General features: G+C 47.0%; 1 protein-coding gene across 5 annotated transcripts in view; it reads left to right on the forward strand.

Annotated features, from left to right (window-relative positions):
• The window catches only part of FSTL4 (follistatin like 4), a 433,157-nt gene extending 416,881 nt beyond the window's left edge, over window positions 1-16,276 (forward strand). For all 5 annotated transcript variants that reach the window (XM_064521140.1, XM_026118282.2, XM_064521137.1 and 2 more), the window contains 5 exons: window positions 2,348-2,466; window positions 5,609-5,758; window positions 6,370-6,477; window positions 9,632-9,741; window positions 12,802-16,276. In XM_064521140.1, the coding sequence (XP_064377210.1) occupies window positions 2,348-2,466; window positions 5,609-5,758; window positions 6,370-6,477; window positions 9,632-9,741; window positions 12,802-13,504 (1,190 nt within the window). In that variant the 3' untranslated portion in view covers window positions 13,505-16,276. The remainder of the gene's footprint in view (window positions 1-2,347; window positions 2,467-5,608; window positions 5,759-6,369; window positions 6,478-9,631; window positions 9,742-12,801) is intronic.
• Window positions 16,277-18,113: the final 1,837 nt, after the last annotated feature.

Genomic DNA, 18,113 nt, shown 5'->3' on the forward strand with positions numbered 1-18,113 from the left:
CAGCCTTCATCCAGCAAGTGACCACGATGTATTGCTTCTGTTGATCAAAAAAAAAAAAAAAAAAAAAAAATCCCTAGAGCCAGGCTTCATCTGGAGTGGTTAAAATAAGAGCTTTTGGGTTTAGAAGACCCTGCCCACGCATTACTTTTTTTCTTATATGGCTGTTTGATAAAGTAGGTTGCCTTTTATAAAGCCTTTTGATTTAGTTGGATGCTGGCGTTTGTAGCCCGATGATCAAGGTCTGGCACGCGCTGTGGAAGTCACAGTGAAACTCCTAGCTTAACTAGTAAAAACCTGCTTTGTTTAAAAATCAGTGTGAAGCTTACTGACTGCAAGAGCATTTTAATTTAATTTGGTAAACTCTGAAAAGAAGTTATCTTCGGTACCTGAATGCTATTAGTAATTCCTACCTTATTTTAACCCGTCAGCAGTGAAAATTGCACTCGAGTGGTGTGACTTGCCAAGTCACTCACTGTAAATCTCCTGAGGTGAAGTCATTATCAAAGTGTTTTTTTGATTAATTAAGGCCAAGGACAACTAAATTCTGAAATATGTGCTCTTATTGTAATCAAATCATCAGATAAAATTACACTACTATCGTGCATGAAAATATTACTAAGCATCTTCGCAACTGTCAGAATTTATTGCCTGCCTGTTTCCACTTCTTAAGATTAAAAAACTTTTTACTCAAGAAAATATGTGCACTCATTCCAGAGAGGGTCAAATTCTGCCCTCTGCTACATACGCTCAGTTCCCACTGAAAAAGGTGGGAGCTGAGCGTGTGCTGGGGGCGTGGATTTTGATCCATACTGCCCAGGTGAAATATATATTCGTAAAAAGTTAGCCCTTGGTCGGTAAAAGGCAGCGTAGTTCTCAGGGGGAACTGGGTAGATTTTTCTGCGTGCATGATCCCTCACCGTGGCATCACATTCGAGGATCACAGCTCCTGTATCCGCCTGATGCCCTAACTGGGGTATTTCGTGGTATGGTTTAGAGAGACTCAAACGTTGTCAGCACAACAAATATCTCGTGCTGACAAGCTGCACTTGGAAGCCACTTATTTGGCACAAGAAAAGGGGGTTTTTTAGTCCAAAAAAACCCCCCTCCAGCCAAACAGCCCTTACTGGACTACACATTTTATGAAATTTTCCAAAAATGCATTTATCAAATTGTACCTGTTTTCACCATAAAGCTTTCTTATGATGATTTAGGCCTTAATCCTGCACACACGTAACCCTGTGAAAGCTCTGCGGGCTCGAGGGGTCTGCAGGGCTGTCACGACAGGAGCAGCCTAAGGAATCATAACGCTGAAACGTGTTCGTACCTTTAGAACGGGGAACGTGTTTTTCCATGGGCAGCAGGTTACTAATTACCAATTATCGCCTCACCATGGACTGCTGGCAGATGAGTACATGGTCCACAGTACCTGGGGTGACAGTGGTCCTTGCAAACATTCATTGGTGGTGCAATGTAAAAAAATAAATAATGCTTGGATCTTTCTAACTGGAGTGTTTGAAAAGATCCTGACCATTTCCTAAAGATGCTCCATTACCACATTTGCATGTAGCTGAAGAAGAGCTAAATTCTCAGTGTTTCGAGGCATTTCTGCTAGGCAGAAATGAGAAAATGTGATCTCCTAACGGCACCGCAGTGACAGCCAGTTTTCCAAATCTCCTGGAATGCCCCAGTTGGATCAATGAGTGCTATTGCAATGCTGAAATACTCCACATTTGTGAATTACAGTTTGCAAAATTTCAAAAATGTATTTGTTTTGGTGGCTATTCTTAGTTCATCCAGTGGTTTAGGAAATAGATAAATTTTCATTACTGGAACATATTTTACCTTGTTACTTCCAGTTTCAAAAAAGTCAGAATAATTTTAATGGGACAGCTTTCCGATTAATTTTAGCTAAAGTTTGTCTCTCAGTTTGAGAGATTTTATATCTCAGTTGTCTCTCAAATGGTTAGCTAACTATTTTTAATGAAATCATAAAAAAGAAACAGAGTCGTGATGTGAGGAGGTTAAAACGTCATATAGGGGCTTCTTTTATTCCTGTCCTGACATGGCACACGTGCACCAGACCAGAAGGCATTTACCTGCATGCAGCTGCTGCCACCAAGGCGATGCATTTTTGAATCTGTCTGTACCTCTTCACTCCTTGAAGCCCTCGTTGTGACATGAAGTTTGATTTTGTGAATGCACCGACTGCATCCAAATTACAACTTTTATGTAAGGCAGATTTTGTTTGTTGGGGGCAGAGGGGCAGTTGCTCTTTAAAAAAGCCCGAACAGTTAAGGATGTGCACAAAAAAATCCTACTCGTTTTGCCTTTTCTTCCCCCCTTCAAGGCCTCAGTGTTGGGAATATGTTCTATGTCTTTTCCGACGATGGGATCACAGTCCTTCAGCCGAACGAATGCGAAATCCGAAGACACGTCAGGCCGGATGAGCGGATTTTCGCCAGTTACGTAAGTCCTGTGCATTAGCCGGCTTGTCCTCATAAGGGTGGTACTGCAGAAACCCTAAAGAGGAACGTTTCTCTAAAGAATGTGTCCAACGGGGCGAAGACCTTGTGGGCACTCAGAAGGTGCAAATACAGAAATGGAGAAAGATGCAACTTCTCTTTGCTGGGTCATCGCTGCAGGCAGGCGAAGGGGTGATAACGGACCCCGGTCAGGAGGTGGCCAGGAGCAGCGGGATTTCCGAGCTCCACAGTGACCTGACCACAGAGCTCTGGCTCTGCTGGATTTTAGGCTCCTTAGTCCCCAGCTACCAGGTTTGCTGATGCCAGCAAGGTGAGAGTGCTGCCGGGTCCAGCTCTTCTCAGCTGGAAGACGACCACCAGTCTGCACCCAGCAGATGCTACCAGCCGCTGGGGGACTTTGTCCTAATGAGTTCGGAGGTCGTTACTGTCAGAGAACCCTTTTGATGCGGTTACTGGAGCTTGGCAGGCTTCACGTTGCCTTGCGGAGGGCCCTCTTCTTGAAAATGAAGAGAACCACGTATGTTACCACCCTGACGTAGATGATTATTAACATGCTACGGGGAATTTGACTGCAGTTACCATGTCAAAAAGTGTGCAGAGATTTTCACTTGTCCCGTTTGAAGTATTCACATACCCATGCCCAGAGTTTTAACTGGGCTGTGCAGAAAGGTCAGTAGTCAATAGCACATGCGTGCACACCTCATGCACGGGTGCTTCCCATCAGCCCTTGTTGCTGATGGCTTCTTGGGTGGAAGGGGGGACTGCTTTCTGATCTTCAGAAATGGTTCCCCAGGTTAAGCCACAGCTAACGGGGGCAGGAGCAGGGAGGAGAACAAGGGCGGTGATGCCCCGCGAGACCTTCTCTGCACGTTCGGCTGCTGCTCGGAGACCCGCGCTGTCCTTGCTTGCCCTCCGGCATGTTCTGCCTCCGCTGAGCTTACCTGAGCCTCGCTGTAGGGAATCACAAGGGAAACTTGTTCTGGGCTCAGGGAGCTCCAAGCACCGGCTCAGATGTAGCGGAGCACGACGTGGTGGGTGCTACGCGTGCCTTGAGCCCCTGTGAGGCCGGTCTTTGCGGTGACCTACATCGGGTACGCTTGCGTGGTACCACACATCATGCGTACGCTCGTGAAATTATAACATCTCATAAAATACAAGTATGGAAACTAATCCAGCAATACTTCATTAGTCACTCTTGCTTTCAGTTTTGGGAACACTAAAAGGGGAGGGCGATGGTTTCCCGGGACACCTCGCCCCAGCAGCCCCAGTCATGGGCCCTGCAGGCTGGATCAGGCCCGGCTATCATGGGTCAAGATCCCCTTGCGGCGCTGTGCTCAATATTTTTTAAATCTCAATAAATTTGTGGTTAATATTCTTCTCCCCACTGGAGTATTTTAATATATCTTATTGGAAATCCGGGCTGCGATCTCACCCCGAGGTTAGTACGCGGCATGGATTTATTATTAAACCATATTTCCGCTGTCACTTCTCTGAGACAGGCGTCCTGTGTTTCGTTTGCAAAGAGGTGTAAATATTGCAGAGGTGGTTCTGGAGAAAGCGCCTGGAAAGAACAAAGGAGAAAGGGCACGGAGAAGAAATAATGTCAGCACGGCGGCGGGCATAAAAGGGATTTTTACTGTCTTTCCTTGGCTGCCTTTCAGAGACACCTCTAAGGGTTTCCTACAGGCATCACAGGGTCCTTTGCCTTTGGTAGAAGCAGGATTTACTTCTTCCCCCCCTTTTAGCATCTTGGATGTTTGTCAGGTAAATGGTGACGCCAGCCTACAACTTTGGGTGGGTTCCTACAAGCCAACCGCCTCCATCTGCTCTTAAAGGGCAGGGAAGAAGATGGAGCAGGCACGGCTGGGCCCTTTCCCTGCTCCCGCGGATTTGGGAAACGCCGTGTCGGGAGAAGATGACGCCGCAGCGTGCTGCCACCCAGGAGCGAGGCAGCCGAGCAGCTCGTGGACGCTCAGCTGCTGCCAGCAAGGAGCTGGCTTTTGTTGGCTAGCGTAGGTCCCCAGCCCGGCCTGAGGGCTGGAAGGGAAAATGCAGCCAGGCCGTTGAATCTGGTATCTTCAGCAGTCAAACGGGGTCTCCGCCGGGATGGGGAGCCGGCAGAAGTGTGCTGCTCGCAGGTGTGATCTCCTCCGCCGTAACCAGCGCTCTGGTGCAAACGCCGTGTTTGCATCGCCTCTGCTTCTTCCTCCGGTTGCCCCAAAAAGCTCTGCCGCCGCGATTGCGTTCCCCTTAGGGAGGTTGCGCCGTTATTTAAAGTGACCCAGCTGCTGCAGTGACAAGATTTAAAGCCAGCAGTTGTGCTCACTGAAATATGTATGTGTTCGTTTTGCTTTATGCGCCTTCCCATACCCAAGCCTCGTCCCACACAAATGCTCTTCCACGTAAAGCAACGACCCAGAAGGAAAAGCAGTGGCGAGGAGCCAACGTGCCGGGGCTTTTTGGAGAGATCACGGGTGGCTCTTCAACCTCAGGGTACCGGCGAGCTCCCGCTGAAGCTAATCCCAGGTTTGCACAGGGCTCCGTGAGGGAAGTATCAGACACAAAATTCGGTATCAGGCAGTTGTAAGCGGGATTTTGTCCAAAGTTGCTGTTCCTTTTGTACAGGGAAGTTCCTTCCTTGCAGTGATAGTCTGTAGGACCCTCCTTTTTCTGCTGCTCTTTCCGAGGGCACAAGAATCTTGGAACAAGCTTTCGTGAACCGAAAATGAGTGAAGGCCATAGAAAAAATATAAAGCTATAATTCAATTAATTTAAATCACTGTATTTTCAAAGCACAGACTGATACTTCTATTGCTAATAATAAGTCTTGACGTTCCCAGGCTTGCTTTAAAAGCTAGGGCCATAGACTATGGGGTTACTTGGATTCGATGCAAGTTTGCAGCAGATTCAGCTGTGTAGTGTCACTGAGCAGAGCCAGGCTGCAGTGTGGTACCTAACAAAATAATTATTTCATGTTTTCCAGGAAAAAGAGAAAAAGAAAAAAACTCACCCTAATAGAATCCCTATGGAATTTTTCCTGTGGTTTTCAAGGCTAAACTTCTTGCTGCTCCAAGCCCTGATTTGCAGAAATTAAACATATTCTCTTTTCCCTTTTTCCCCCTCAGGAAGAGATCTGTCCCCGAGTCGAAGGTGAAGGCACTCGGTCCTGCCTCTGGGCTTCAGCAGTCAATGTCAGAGACAAGTATATTTATGTGGCACAGCCGAAGCAGAACAGAGTGATGATAATTGATACCCAGTCTCAGAAAGCCATGCAGGTACTTACCAGGGGACCTCTTTATTCAGCGATGGCAAAAGACTTTGATGCAGGGAAAAAAGCAGTTCTTTGCCCAGAGGATCTGCTGACATCACTACTAAGCTGGGTTGTTTTCACCCATGAAGCGGTGCTGTGTCATTTGCTATTCTGCAAACTTACTGTCCAAAAAATCTCCTTTCCGGGCTGATTATCGTAGTCTCGGGAATGTGTCTGCAGCCGGGCTGGCAGCTATCTTGATAAAATAACGCTAGAACAAATTTCTGACTTACCGAGCCACTGCCTGACCTCAGTTATAAGCAGGTTAGGAAGAATGGACTTCTGCAGGTATAACTCAAGAAGAAATTGGCCCCGATCTACTGGCTATAGGTAACAGAGTATAATGAAGTGATGTCTAGCCAGAAAAATGCGGCCAGCAGCTAGATTTCATATTGCTGGTGCTGCTGCTGATGCCCCAGTTGGTTTGAAGCTAGTTGTGCAAAGCTGCACAAGTGGGTGTAACAGTGATGCATGGGAATGCCAGCAGTGGATTAATACTCATCGTGTTCATAAGTGACAGTCAGGTCACTGAGTAAATACCTATCTTTTTCTTTTCTTTTTTTTTTTTAAAAAAAGTCCTTGGATGTTGACCCGTTACCAACCAAATTACATTATGACAAGTCACACGATCAAGTCTGGGTGCTGAGCTGGGGTGATATGCAGAAGTCCTCGCCAACACTGCAGGTAAGTCCTCAGGTTCCCTGGGATTTTACCTTTTCTTTACTTGGCATCACAGGTAGCAAACTGGTGGCAGGTTCGTTGCAAGTAATTAACAGCACTTAATGATCGATAGATAGAGCTGTTCTTTAATTTGCATATCTAGTGTGTTTTATTCATCCCTCATCCGTCCATCCTCACACGCTTTTCCTGCTGTTTTATTTGTTTTTGAGCGATGAGTGTGCCGCCGGCTGGCAGCAGGACTGCTCTGTTCTGGGGTCTCTCTTGTTTCAAGGCTGATGATAGAGCCAAGCGCCGTAAAGACGTAGAGCAGGGGTCGGCAGCCGGCTGCGAGCAGTACGCGCGCCTGACGCGCAGTCGTTTGTGCAGCCTGCGTGAACTTGAGGGCGGTCTAAAAGCAGTGGGTACCGCCGAGCTGCAAAGAGCATGCTTTCTGTGCAGAGATGAGTTACTCTCTAGTGCTATTGGTAGCATCGCATTGACAATGCAAGTCGGGCTCACCAAAAACTCTTTCGAGGTAAGTGTGAGATAAGGCCTTCGCTGTGGAGCTGCAGCATCCCCCTTCTCAGATGTTATGATGACTCACAGTTCTGTCTGCAAAGAGTTTGGTGGCATCATACGTAGAGAGAAGCATGAAAAGGTGAAGGCGTTGCACCCTGCTCAAGTTTCCTAACTCGTTCAGGATCGCGAGCCCGGCACCCTCGATAGGCGCAGGGCAAGAGCAGCCTGCTCTCCCGTCTGGGGAACGCACTCGCCTCGGCTGAAGTGCCACGCAGGACACGTCCAGTTTTCTGCTGAGGCACTACGTTGCTACGCGTTTTGCTTGAACTCCACCCGTTTTGTCACTTGTCTCCCAGAAACAGTCATCCCCTTTTTTGGATGCCCACGGAGGCTCGTGCAGGAGAATTCTTCCTCTCAGAGGAAAATGCAGATTTTGAGCACTGAAGAAGGTGGTTTGTTCTCTGCTTCTCAAAATTATGTATTATCAAGTAAAAAGAAGAAATACTTGAAAGTATTCTGCAAGTTTAGCTTCGCATCCTTTCCCAAAAATAAAAAAACAAGCTCTCAAGGACATGCAGGAAGCACAAGCAGCAGCAGTAAAACCTCAAGGACAAGCTCCGTGCTGGGCGTCAGTGGCACATACTGGGCCAGTGCCCGCGAGCTCCCTGGGCTTACCTGACGCTTGATGCTGGTTACGCCGACAAGGAGCTCGGGCTCTCTGGGGTTTAGCAGCGCTTGGCTTTGGACATCTCAATTAACTTCCCGCTCCGGCTTGCCCCGGAGGATTCGCTCCTGTTGACGCGACAGAAACGCCAGCCTCCCAGTTCAGACCTCTAACTGGGCATTTTGCTGTTGCTGTGAGGCACTGACACCGCTGAAACCGGAGCTGATTTGATCCATCCAGAAATACCCTTCTGCGCTAGCAGCTTCCCTGTATTTGCTGCAGTTTCGGACCCACGTAAGACACGTGAATATTAACCATAAAGACTTTCTGCCAGCCCTGCATTGAAGCGTTCCCCAGCGGAGTGACGAGGGCAGACGAGAAGGACGGCGGTGCCGTGCCGTCCAGGCTTCCTGGCCTTAAACCGCGCGGCTCCGCGGGCTGCTTCGGCTGCTCGGCCGGGGAGGAGAGCCCTCGCCCGCGCCCGCGACCTGCGGGTTATTTAATGATCCTAAAGCAGGAGCCAGCAAGGCAGCGGTGGCATTGCAAGAAAAGATGCCAGCAGCAGGACGGGGCAGGTAGAGCGAAGTTTCGGAGGTGGTATCGGCTGCTTGTCTCCCAGCAGCTAGCGCGGTTTCCGATACGGAGTACACGCAGACAAAATGGGCTCTCTTTACCCTTGCTGACTTAATTTTTCCCATCCAGCTGCGAGAGGTTTCTGTAATTAAAGGAGCACTGGCACAAGCAGGTGCTTATTGAGAAGAACACACCAGCCGCACAGCTGGAAACTTGTTACGAGGCTCCCGCTCTCCGCCGCTCCTTTCTGCTATCTTTATAAAGTGCAGATATACCTGTAGCGCCTGCGATTAGCATCAGCATCAGCGGAGCTTTCATTTTTCCTGCCCTTCTTCCCCAGAAGATGTGCAGCGACTGATCTGATGAAGGTCTTCCGTAAAACCTGCAGTGGTTAGTTGCAGGCGTGCAGTAAAATACCTTTCTTAAAAATTCGGCTGTGGACGTTGCTCCGAATTTCCACCCGCTCTTTAGAAACCCGGGATTTATCACGCGGAGCCTCCTAACAGGAGGCCGTCGTGTAGCTGTTAGTCGCTGGTGGGAAGCAAATGTTCAGCGCGGTCTCTGGCTTCAGGAGAGCGCTGCGCGGGAACGGGCATCTTTCTTGGGCCGTTTAATTGGAAGAGATCTAAACGGCACGACCAGGACGTCTGTCTGCACTAAGCCTGGCAGGGTTTTAGCACTTCCTGCGATGATTTACGTCGCTGTAAATCCCAGACCGCTACTGTTGCACATTGCATTCGCGGAAGAGCCTAATGAGCGGGCTGAAGTCAGCTGGAAGCAAGCAAACAATTTCAGTATTTAACATTTTAATTATTGAAAAATTCCACCTCTCCTTTTTGTGGAGTTGTGTAGGAGATAACGGAGCTGGGTTTCCATGGCAGCGGAGGTTTGCGCTGTGCCGAAGGCCAGCGCGGAGGGAAGGACGCAGAAGCGCCGTTCTCCGCTCTGCCGTGGATTTTGAGTGGTGCCAGAGATGGATGAACATTTCTCCTCCTTCAAAGTGATAATTAACTGCTGTGAGTTAGCGTTTGATCCTTCAAGCTGGTGAATTATCGCTGTGCACTTAAGTGAGATTAATAAATACGACCACGAAATAAGTGTTTATTTTAGACAGTGAGGAATAAATTATTGCGGTTTTAGTGTTGTCGTGCTATTCCCACTCCTGCACGACTGCTCCTTCTCCTGATGTAAACCCCGTGCGAAAGCAGAGTCGTGCGCTTGCCTTACAAATGCCAAGCCTCAGACAGTATTTCTTGGCACACCTTTTTCCAGACAGCTACCCCAAACAGTATTTTGAAGTCATTGATCAATTTGAGTCTGCTACATCCCTGGGAAAAATCACTCTGATTGTGTGATTTGTATTTACCTTTCTACCTTTTTCACTGCTTTTCCCGTACTTAACCTTATGCTTCTTTATTACAGGTAATACCAGAGGCGAGCGCGGGGGAAGATCAGCACGTTGTCCGCACACCGTTTGAAGGAGTGGATGACTTTTTTATACCCCCCACAAATCTTATTATTAATCACGTTAGGTAAGAAGCGATATTAATGAATAACAGCAGGGTCATTCTGCGCTTTCCTGGCGGGCCTCTGTCTCGTGATCCCAAAGCCTTTTACAAATGTTAGCAAAGAATGTGGGGTGCAACCAAGTATTATTGCCGTTTTCCCGCGTGAATCGGAGACTTGGTGCCTCTGAGTGGGACACAGGGCTGGCGGGTGAGTCCGGGGGTCCGACCCGGCACTGCGGCTGCCTGGGGTGCCCACGGCGTTGTTAGAAATGTGGGAATTCAGTGGGCCAGAAATCGGGCTTCCTTACCTCAAAACCCACTTTTTGGATCTGGGCAGAAACCTGTATCAAGGGTTTATTACCTTAAATGGTAAAAGTGTGCTCCGTTCGAAACATAAAGCGTGCTTCTTCCACGTGTCTCCAGCTATTTCCTTGTTCAAATATTGGGTCTCCGCGTGAGGGGCGAGGTTTGAGCGGAAAAATGGTGTGCGCATTGGAAAAAATCCCGCCGCTTCGAATCATCGGTCCTGAATGCTAATGTGATGGAGGAGTTAATGAGCTCGTATAACTAACAAACACACTAATAACTTGGAGTAACAGTGACTGCTTCCCAGCAGGAACAGGAGGCCTCCCATTAACATTATCAAAATTGATGATAACTACACAGCAATTTATACTGTTCTTACCATGTTATAACATAACAACCATTTCATCATCTTCTGTCACTAATATATGTTAGTTTAGCTGAGTCAGTTTAACACTCCAAAAATCATGTCCAGACCTCCTTACATTAAGTGTAGGTTCCCTGCAATGAACGCCGAGGACGAGGGGTCGCGCTTAAATGATTAGGAGCTGAATTTGATCCAAAATAAATAACTTTGCTTCCTGAAAGACAAAATAATGAGACACATTTCATGGCTGTCATTCCTAATTTTTCCCTACCTCATTTTTCCAGTGAGCTTTCAAAATATTGTTATGAGTAATAGTCGTGCTAGGCAGTAGATGACTGCTGAATGTTAAACCCTGAGGTGAGGATGGATGAGCTGGGTTCAAAGACAGGAAGGCAGAGCGATGGAATTTTTTTGTCGTTCTTGTATTATCTTTTTGCTTCAATGTGATTAATCGGCTGTATACAGGTGATCTTCCTTGAGGAATATTAAAGATAGATAATTGTCTGTAGTTTTCCATGTGCAAAATAGCAAACGCTAAGCCCAATTTCCTATTTCATTTGTTCAGGGCCAGATCTTTGTCAGTTCTATCTCACTCTCAGCGTAGGAAAATAATTGCTCACCGTCTAATGAGACTTACTGAGATCATGTTCTAAATTCTTCACTCAGAAACAATAAGCGGTGATACCAGCATTTCCCTGGTTTCACAGGAAGCAGGTGAATATTTAAGCAATCTCTTCCGAGAGCCAGAAAATATTTGTATGCAAATGTTCCTGCATATGTATTTCAGCTGCCTGTTATTTCAGATGGATATCTGGAAATGTATCCATTTTTATTAGCTCCCAGAGTAGACCGTTGTCTATTAAAAACTCTCTGAGTGCAAGGTTTTCTTCGAGGTTTCAGATCACAGATTTCGCGAAAGCACTGCACCTCTTCTGCCGCTGCCTGCACATAATACACATCCTGACCCACTTTTTAAAATCAAAGTTTATGATAAGAACCATTTTTTTAACTTGTTCAGGCATTTGGCCAAGTATTGAGGAAGTCTTGAAAAAATGCTGTAAGGGAAAGCAGTTTTTAAAGTGTACTTAAAATGCATTCATCCAGGAGAAATACAAGTGTCATATCCAATTTCCCCCCACACAGTGCACCACAAATCTCCACTGCAGATATTTTGTGAAGTCTCTAATGGATGTGAGTATAATGGGAAAATGAAAGGCTTAGCCCAGTGATTTTCATGGGATCATACACTACATTGGCTTGTTCTCTAGAAGTGAAATCAAGTGTCTCATTGACAGATGGATTAAGGATGAAGAAATAAACCCAGTGTTTTAAGCAAAATATATACATTATCTGCATGCAAGCACATTGTCCTCCACATTTCATAAAGCAATTTTACATCTTTCAGGGAAGAGCTGCAGAACAAAACACTCACTTCATTTCCTTTTCTCCGCGTTGAATGGATGAGAAGATACTCCACATAAAATTAGTTTTCAGAAGTCAGTGTCAGTGACCTGTGAATCCTAGGGAACGCAAGCAGGCTGTTTCTATGGGCTCCCTTTCAAATTAAGTAGAAACATTTCTTGGCTGCTCTTGACCTTTTCGTGTATTCAGCAAAGGTCAAATGTGCTGCAGTATATACCTTTTACCAAACATTTATTCTCTGCTCACTCTTGCCTGGCCTCTCTCGAGACAGAAAGCAAAGGCCCGTTTTCCTCAGTGCACCCTTGCTGGTTGTGCTCCTCGGGAGGCACCTTTTTGGGGCCGGTGGGGCAAGGCCGAGCAAGGTCTGAGCTATCCTGCTGCGTTCCCGGTGATGATAGCGGACCCCAGGCACCGCGGGCAGCAAATGTGCATCAGAGCTGCCCCCAGAAGCTCTCTTGTAGGAGAGGAGGTTGGACGTGTTGGTCTTCAATCAGGGATTATGTATGCAGCTTGAAGTTTCTGTCTTCCGCCTCCTTAAAACCTGGCCCAGATATTCTTTGTTTTGAACAATTTTCTATTCGAGGATCAAAGTCTTGAGTGTAAATTGAATTCTATCTCTCGAGAATGGAAACAGATCCAGTACAGCCTTGGCCAACACTAGTCTACCACAAACCCAAACCCTGGCACCAGTTGGTGTACCAACTTGGTGTTCCTACTACAATAAGACTTCTGATCTTGGAAGATGTTGTTCAAATACCCAAGCGCATCCTCAAGCTGCTAGGCTCAGTTTGCTAATTTTAACTGAAATATATACCTCCTTTTAGCACTTTATAGAAGCACTGAGAGTGGTTTCTTAGAAAGAGACAGCGTTATAGCGCACACACACACAAAACCGACAGGACAGAGCTTTCACGTTGTGCTGGCTTTCGACTTTGCGCAAGCGTGTCACCAGGTCTCCAGAGGTGGCTTCAGTGTCCTGTTTTCTATTTCAGGTTTGGCTTCATCTTTAACAAATCGCAATCCGCAGTTCACAAAATCGATCTGGAAACTGTGACCCACATCAAGACTATCAGCTTCAGAAACTCCAGCTGCGTGCCGCAGGCCATGGCTTACACCCACCTGGGCGGCTACTTCTTCGTGCAGTGCCGGAGGAGGACCTCTGCGGCCGCGGTGCCCCAGCTCCTTATCGACAGCGTCACCGACTCCGTCATCGGCCCCAACAGCGACATTTCGGGCACACCGTACGTTTCGCCGGACGGCCGCTATTTGGTCAGCGCAGATGGAGACAGCGGCAGGATCAAAGTCCAGGCTATAACTGTCCAAGGGGAAATCAAGTTGATTTACGACTTACAAACGAATGTACACGTATCTGATCTGACATTTCAGCCCTCCTTCACTGAAGGCAATCAGTACTATATATATGCTACTTCACATTTGCAAACAGATGTGCTTTTTGTAGAGCTGTCAACAGGCAAAATGAATGTACTGAAGAATTTAAAGGACCCTGTCACGTCCAAAGACTGGCCCTGGAGCAGCTACAACAGAGTTATGAAAGACAGTGGATTATTTGGACAGTATCTCATTACACCAGCTAAAGATTCACTGTTTGTTATTAATGGGAGACAAAACACATTACGCTGTGAGGTTTCAGGTATAAGGAGGGGTAACACAGTGGTCTGGGTTGGAGAAGTATGAAAGGGCAATAACAGCAGCGCCTGCGGCAGGCAAGTACCGGTTGGACCTTTACACTGCAACAAATGAGCAGTAGCATTGTATATTTTTACACTGGGGAAAAAAAAAGAAAAAACAAAAAAATCCTGTATAGGCTTCATGGTACAACACTGGTCTACTTGCAAGTTTTATAGTATAAGGTACGCTCTGCTGATAGGAAGCGGTTTTGAAGGGATATTTCTTACTTGGGGGTTCTGATTTGTGGTTATGAGAAAAATGCGGGGAAGCGAATAATATCTCCACTGAGATATTGTATAAGCCACGAAACCTAGCGATTCTGTAGAACAAAACAGGTTTTGAGTTTCCATCCTGATGAGTTCTCACGTTACGTCCACGCCATCGGTTTTCCTTCCTTTCCACCAGGTCCTGAACGCCTTGCCCGTTCGCTGGGCCGGCTGCCCCACCTGGACCCACAGGGCCCATCGAAGCAATGGCTGCGGTTAAAATTCACCTTTGGATGACGGGGGAAGCTAGGCATCACGGAGAGCGGTTTTCGAAACACGGAAATCTGGGAGGGAGGTTTAATGAAAGAAGTTTTCTCTGCAGGACAGCTCTGGAAGGATCCTGGATGTGATTTTGGAAGCAGGCGTAACTGTCAGCACGCTTTCTTCTGGTCTTTGTGTTGCTCTTGGTGCTACTGACAGCGATGCTATGAGAGCCCCACTTCTTCTCATACATATTTGTATGGCTGTGTTTGAGAAATTTGTCTTGAAATGTGGACGTGAGGGTGGTTTAAAGCCCAGAAACACTGGGAGGGTCAGAGTTTTTAAGAAGTTTTTTTTGAGAAGTTAGTGGTGCATCAGTCTTTGAGCAGCTCGTGAGTGCGGTCGGCCTGGGCACGGTGTGCTGAAGCTGCCCTTCGGCGGGCGGGGGTTAGTTATGGATGTTCCCCTTGGAGGCAGCAACACTTCTAGAAATTGTTAGCTTCTCTCATTAAATATTTACTGGCACTGAAGTCACTTGGTCCTTCATGAAATAACGGCTACCACTACAGTAGTGTAGTTTTAAGAGAAGACTTTCACACATTGTCTAGTCACGGCCTTAATTTGCCTGTTTCTTTTCAGACATTCTGGGAAACCATTTTTCTGTGTATTTTTTTCTTCTCATTTATAGTACACTTCTTTATAGTCAATTATCTTTTAGTTATGAGCAAAGAGATTCATGTAAAACCAGCTCAATTTCCCACGAATGCAACAGCTGGCGTAGAAATTTAAGTTGATTTCCCATAGAAACACAGATCCATTTTTGCACATTTGCAAAGCTGCAGAAACTTTTCTGGTTCCGTTTTGTAACTTTGTACAGTCCTCACGGTGGAGTGATCGGGGCGGGAGGCTGAGTGGCCCTACGGCCAGGCGTCTCCGAGCGCTCAGAGCCCACACACCGCTTTGGAGGTGCAGGAGTCTTCACGGCGGTGAAAGGTCTCCCTGGAGGTGAACATCTGCGTCAGAGCCATACGTTGGCCTCTGGAAGGGCGGTTTTGAGGATGACCTCGTTGCCCAGAGTTTGTACGAAAGCAGCTGCTGGACCTTGCCGGTGACGCCTTCATGGTGCCGTTATTATTTTCCAACACAGATGCTCGGAAGTCTCCCTTTTCACAGTACACGCAGAAGGCTTTTAGATGAGAGGGATGCAGACTAACACTGGTATTCTTTCTTTAAACAGTGAACTTGCACCAAAAGGGTAGCATTTTAGGACAGCTGTAGACCTGAAGTAGGTTAAACCGTTTCAGTTCTATAAAGAATCTATGAAAATCTGTTCAGACAGACGAAGAAGAGGAGATGAATCCTATGAATTCATTAAACATGGAATCCTTTAATTGGCCCTTGCACATCCACAGGCTGAGCCCTACGTGTATTTTCTCTTATGAGCCATAGGGGTTAGAAGAGACTATCCCGTCGTCGAAACACATACATAAACAGCTTGGCACAGCCTTCCTTTAGCAATGCATGATGTCCGTGATTTTCTACTCATCCAGTTAGGAAACATCCACGTGTCAAGGAAAGGAGGAGACCAGCTTTGTAAGTACCTTTAAATATGCACAACTCCTTTCTGGAACAAAGCTGTATCCATACATTGCAGTCATCCTAAACGTGTTTTACTGAGGCCAAACACTGCTCTCGTGTTATCTTTTATGACTTCTTGAATATTTTATTATGCCTATGGTAAGTTTCCCTGTAGAGATGTTCATTGTGTCATAGATCAAGCAAATATTACTTTTTTAAGACTATTTAAAGAAATTGTAAATATCTGTTCAGGTAAATATTCTTGAGGCTGGTTTATATATAGGCTGTGAAAGATGTGTAACAGACCTCACTTCTTCCTGTTTGTCGCAAATTATTGGAATAGCGTTCACTTGAAAACTCCCCCTTCGACCTTCCAAAGATGTTCCCTTTCTTCCCTCTTCAGCCCAAGTTCTGGTGATGTGTTTTCTAAATTATCCTGACGGTTATATCTCATACTTAGAAAATGAAGTACAATTTAGATTGTCCACACTCCTTGTGAACAGTTTCAATGACAGTCAAATCTGACATTAAAGTGCTGCACATTTGTTACTCTGATTTTTTTTTTTTTACAACACAAGTTTTATCTGTGCTCAAAAAATGCTCAACTCATTTTTGCCTTTCAACTCCCGTTGCAAGGATGCTCCATTTCGTATCTGCAGTTGTCTGCCGCTCTCCTGGTGTGCTCCGCCGATTCACGATTAATTCCTACCTAATAAATTACTAATCACAGTGATTAATTGAAATTAATTTAAATTGAATTAATGAGCATTTAGCTATCCTATAGTGCTCATATATCAGTTGGGTATTGTGACGCTAGGATCACAGAATAAATAATCCCTGGTTGACAATACGACTCCAGTCCCAAGATCAGATGCATTTTCCTTTCATCGTTGAGGTTACAGAACGGTATAATGGAAATGATGTTTTCCCTAAGTATGGATCTGGGGTTTTTTCTACTTTCTGAATGAGTGAGAGCTTCTCTTCTTCTCATTTTCTATTTTGAACTTTTTTTACCACTCCTTAAAAGCACCTGAATAGGTGCACCGGCGGGCTTCCCAGGGCCGAGGTGGGCACGCTGCAGGCTCGGCGGGAGACGGGAGACTCCCAGGCCTGCCCAAAGGGTCTCAGCTATTCGGGCTAGTGAAAAAATCCACCTGGATCGCAGGAATTTGGCTTTTGGACTGAGTTTGGGCTCCATAGATAGCTCATTGCCGGAGAGACACGAGCGTCCTGATGACCTGTCTACAAGTGCTTATTTACTTGATTTATATCGTGATTATGCCTTAATTACCGGCGTGCGGGGCAGTGTGCTAGGCCCCGGGTGGCACGCGGGGAGGGCAGGGGCTCTGCTCTCGCAGGAGGGGGCAGCTAATTCCCAGCACGACCTGCCGCGGGTCAGCGGAGCAGGAGGGGTAGACCTGCCGGCTGGGTCAGGGTGACAGCCTGGGGTTCACCAAAGGTACGAGCATCATTACATGATGCCACGGTGTTTTTTTCCTATGCAGCCCTCTGTCGCTTCCCATTCAGGACTTTATTTCAAGCAAGTGCCCACAAGACGACACGCATAATTCTTCTTTTTATGTGCGTACCTGTGCTTTCTCATCGTCTAACCCCTCCACCCAGGCCTTGCAGCAACCGGCGACACATCTGCAATGCAGTCGGGTTGCGGGAAACACAGCAGAGATTTATATTTATATCAGATTTATATTTACCTCTGTGAGTGCTACTTGCTCCTCCGTGCTTCTTCATCCTGCAGCGCCCAGCAGCACTCGTGTGCCCCCAGCCCCGGCGCGCGGCCGTGTCCCCTCCCTGGGTGCTCTTGCCCACGGATAGTGCCAATCTCCAAATCTGCACTCAAAAAAGTTGAATTCATGCATTCAAATGAATTCCCTTGACTTCATTCTTGGGCGCATCCCTGCTCCCTGCTTGATGCACGTCTGCACCGGCGGGTGGATGCCGGGATGCCCGTGCCGCTGCATCACGGTGGTACCAGCCCAGCAGCCATCGCTCCAAAGCAGAGCAAAATAAAACACAGGGACTGGGAAAACCTGTGTGTGTCTTTTATAACAGAGGTGGTGCACGGGTATTTGGGGCTGCGCAGGGGCCGAGTCCCAGCACGGAGCTGGTGCTGCCGGGCACCCGAAACGTTGCCCTTTTCTCACCTGCCGCCACCAAGACGGCTGGGTTTTCTTCCTGCTCATCTCTAAAACTCAAGAAATAGTAAGGCTGAGCAAGGACTTTTTTAGCTGGCTCTAAAAGCAGAGGAAGGAGAGCCGAGCCTGCATGTCACCTTGCTTGCGCCAGGTGATGACCCGGCTGCCCCCACAACATCCTCGCTGGGACTGGGGTAAATCTGCCTGCGTGGGTAAATCCCGGGCTTTGGGGAGCGGGAGGACGTGTGGCTTCGTGTTTTCCAAATGCTCACGGGTCAGCGGGACAAAAAAACATTACTGACTGGTTCCCAACACTAATTTAAAAATGAGAAAAAAGAAAAAAGATCCTGCTGTGGTGCTTCTCCGGAGCACATTGCCACTGCCCGGAGGCTTGGTTAATTAAGCGCTTCGGCATCT

This window comes from Dromaius novaehollandiae, chromosome 15 (assembly GCF_036370855.1).
Source record: "Dromaius novaehollandiae isolate bDroNov1 chromosome 15, bDroNov1.hap1, whole genome shotgun sequence".
Lineage (NCBI taxonomy): Eukaryota > Metazoa > Chordata > Aves > Casuariiformes > Dromaiidae > Dromaius > Dromaius novaehollandiae.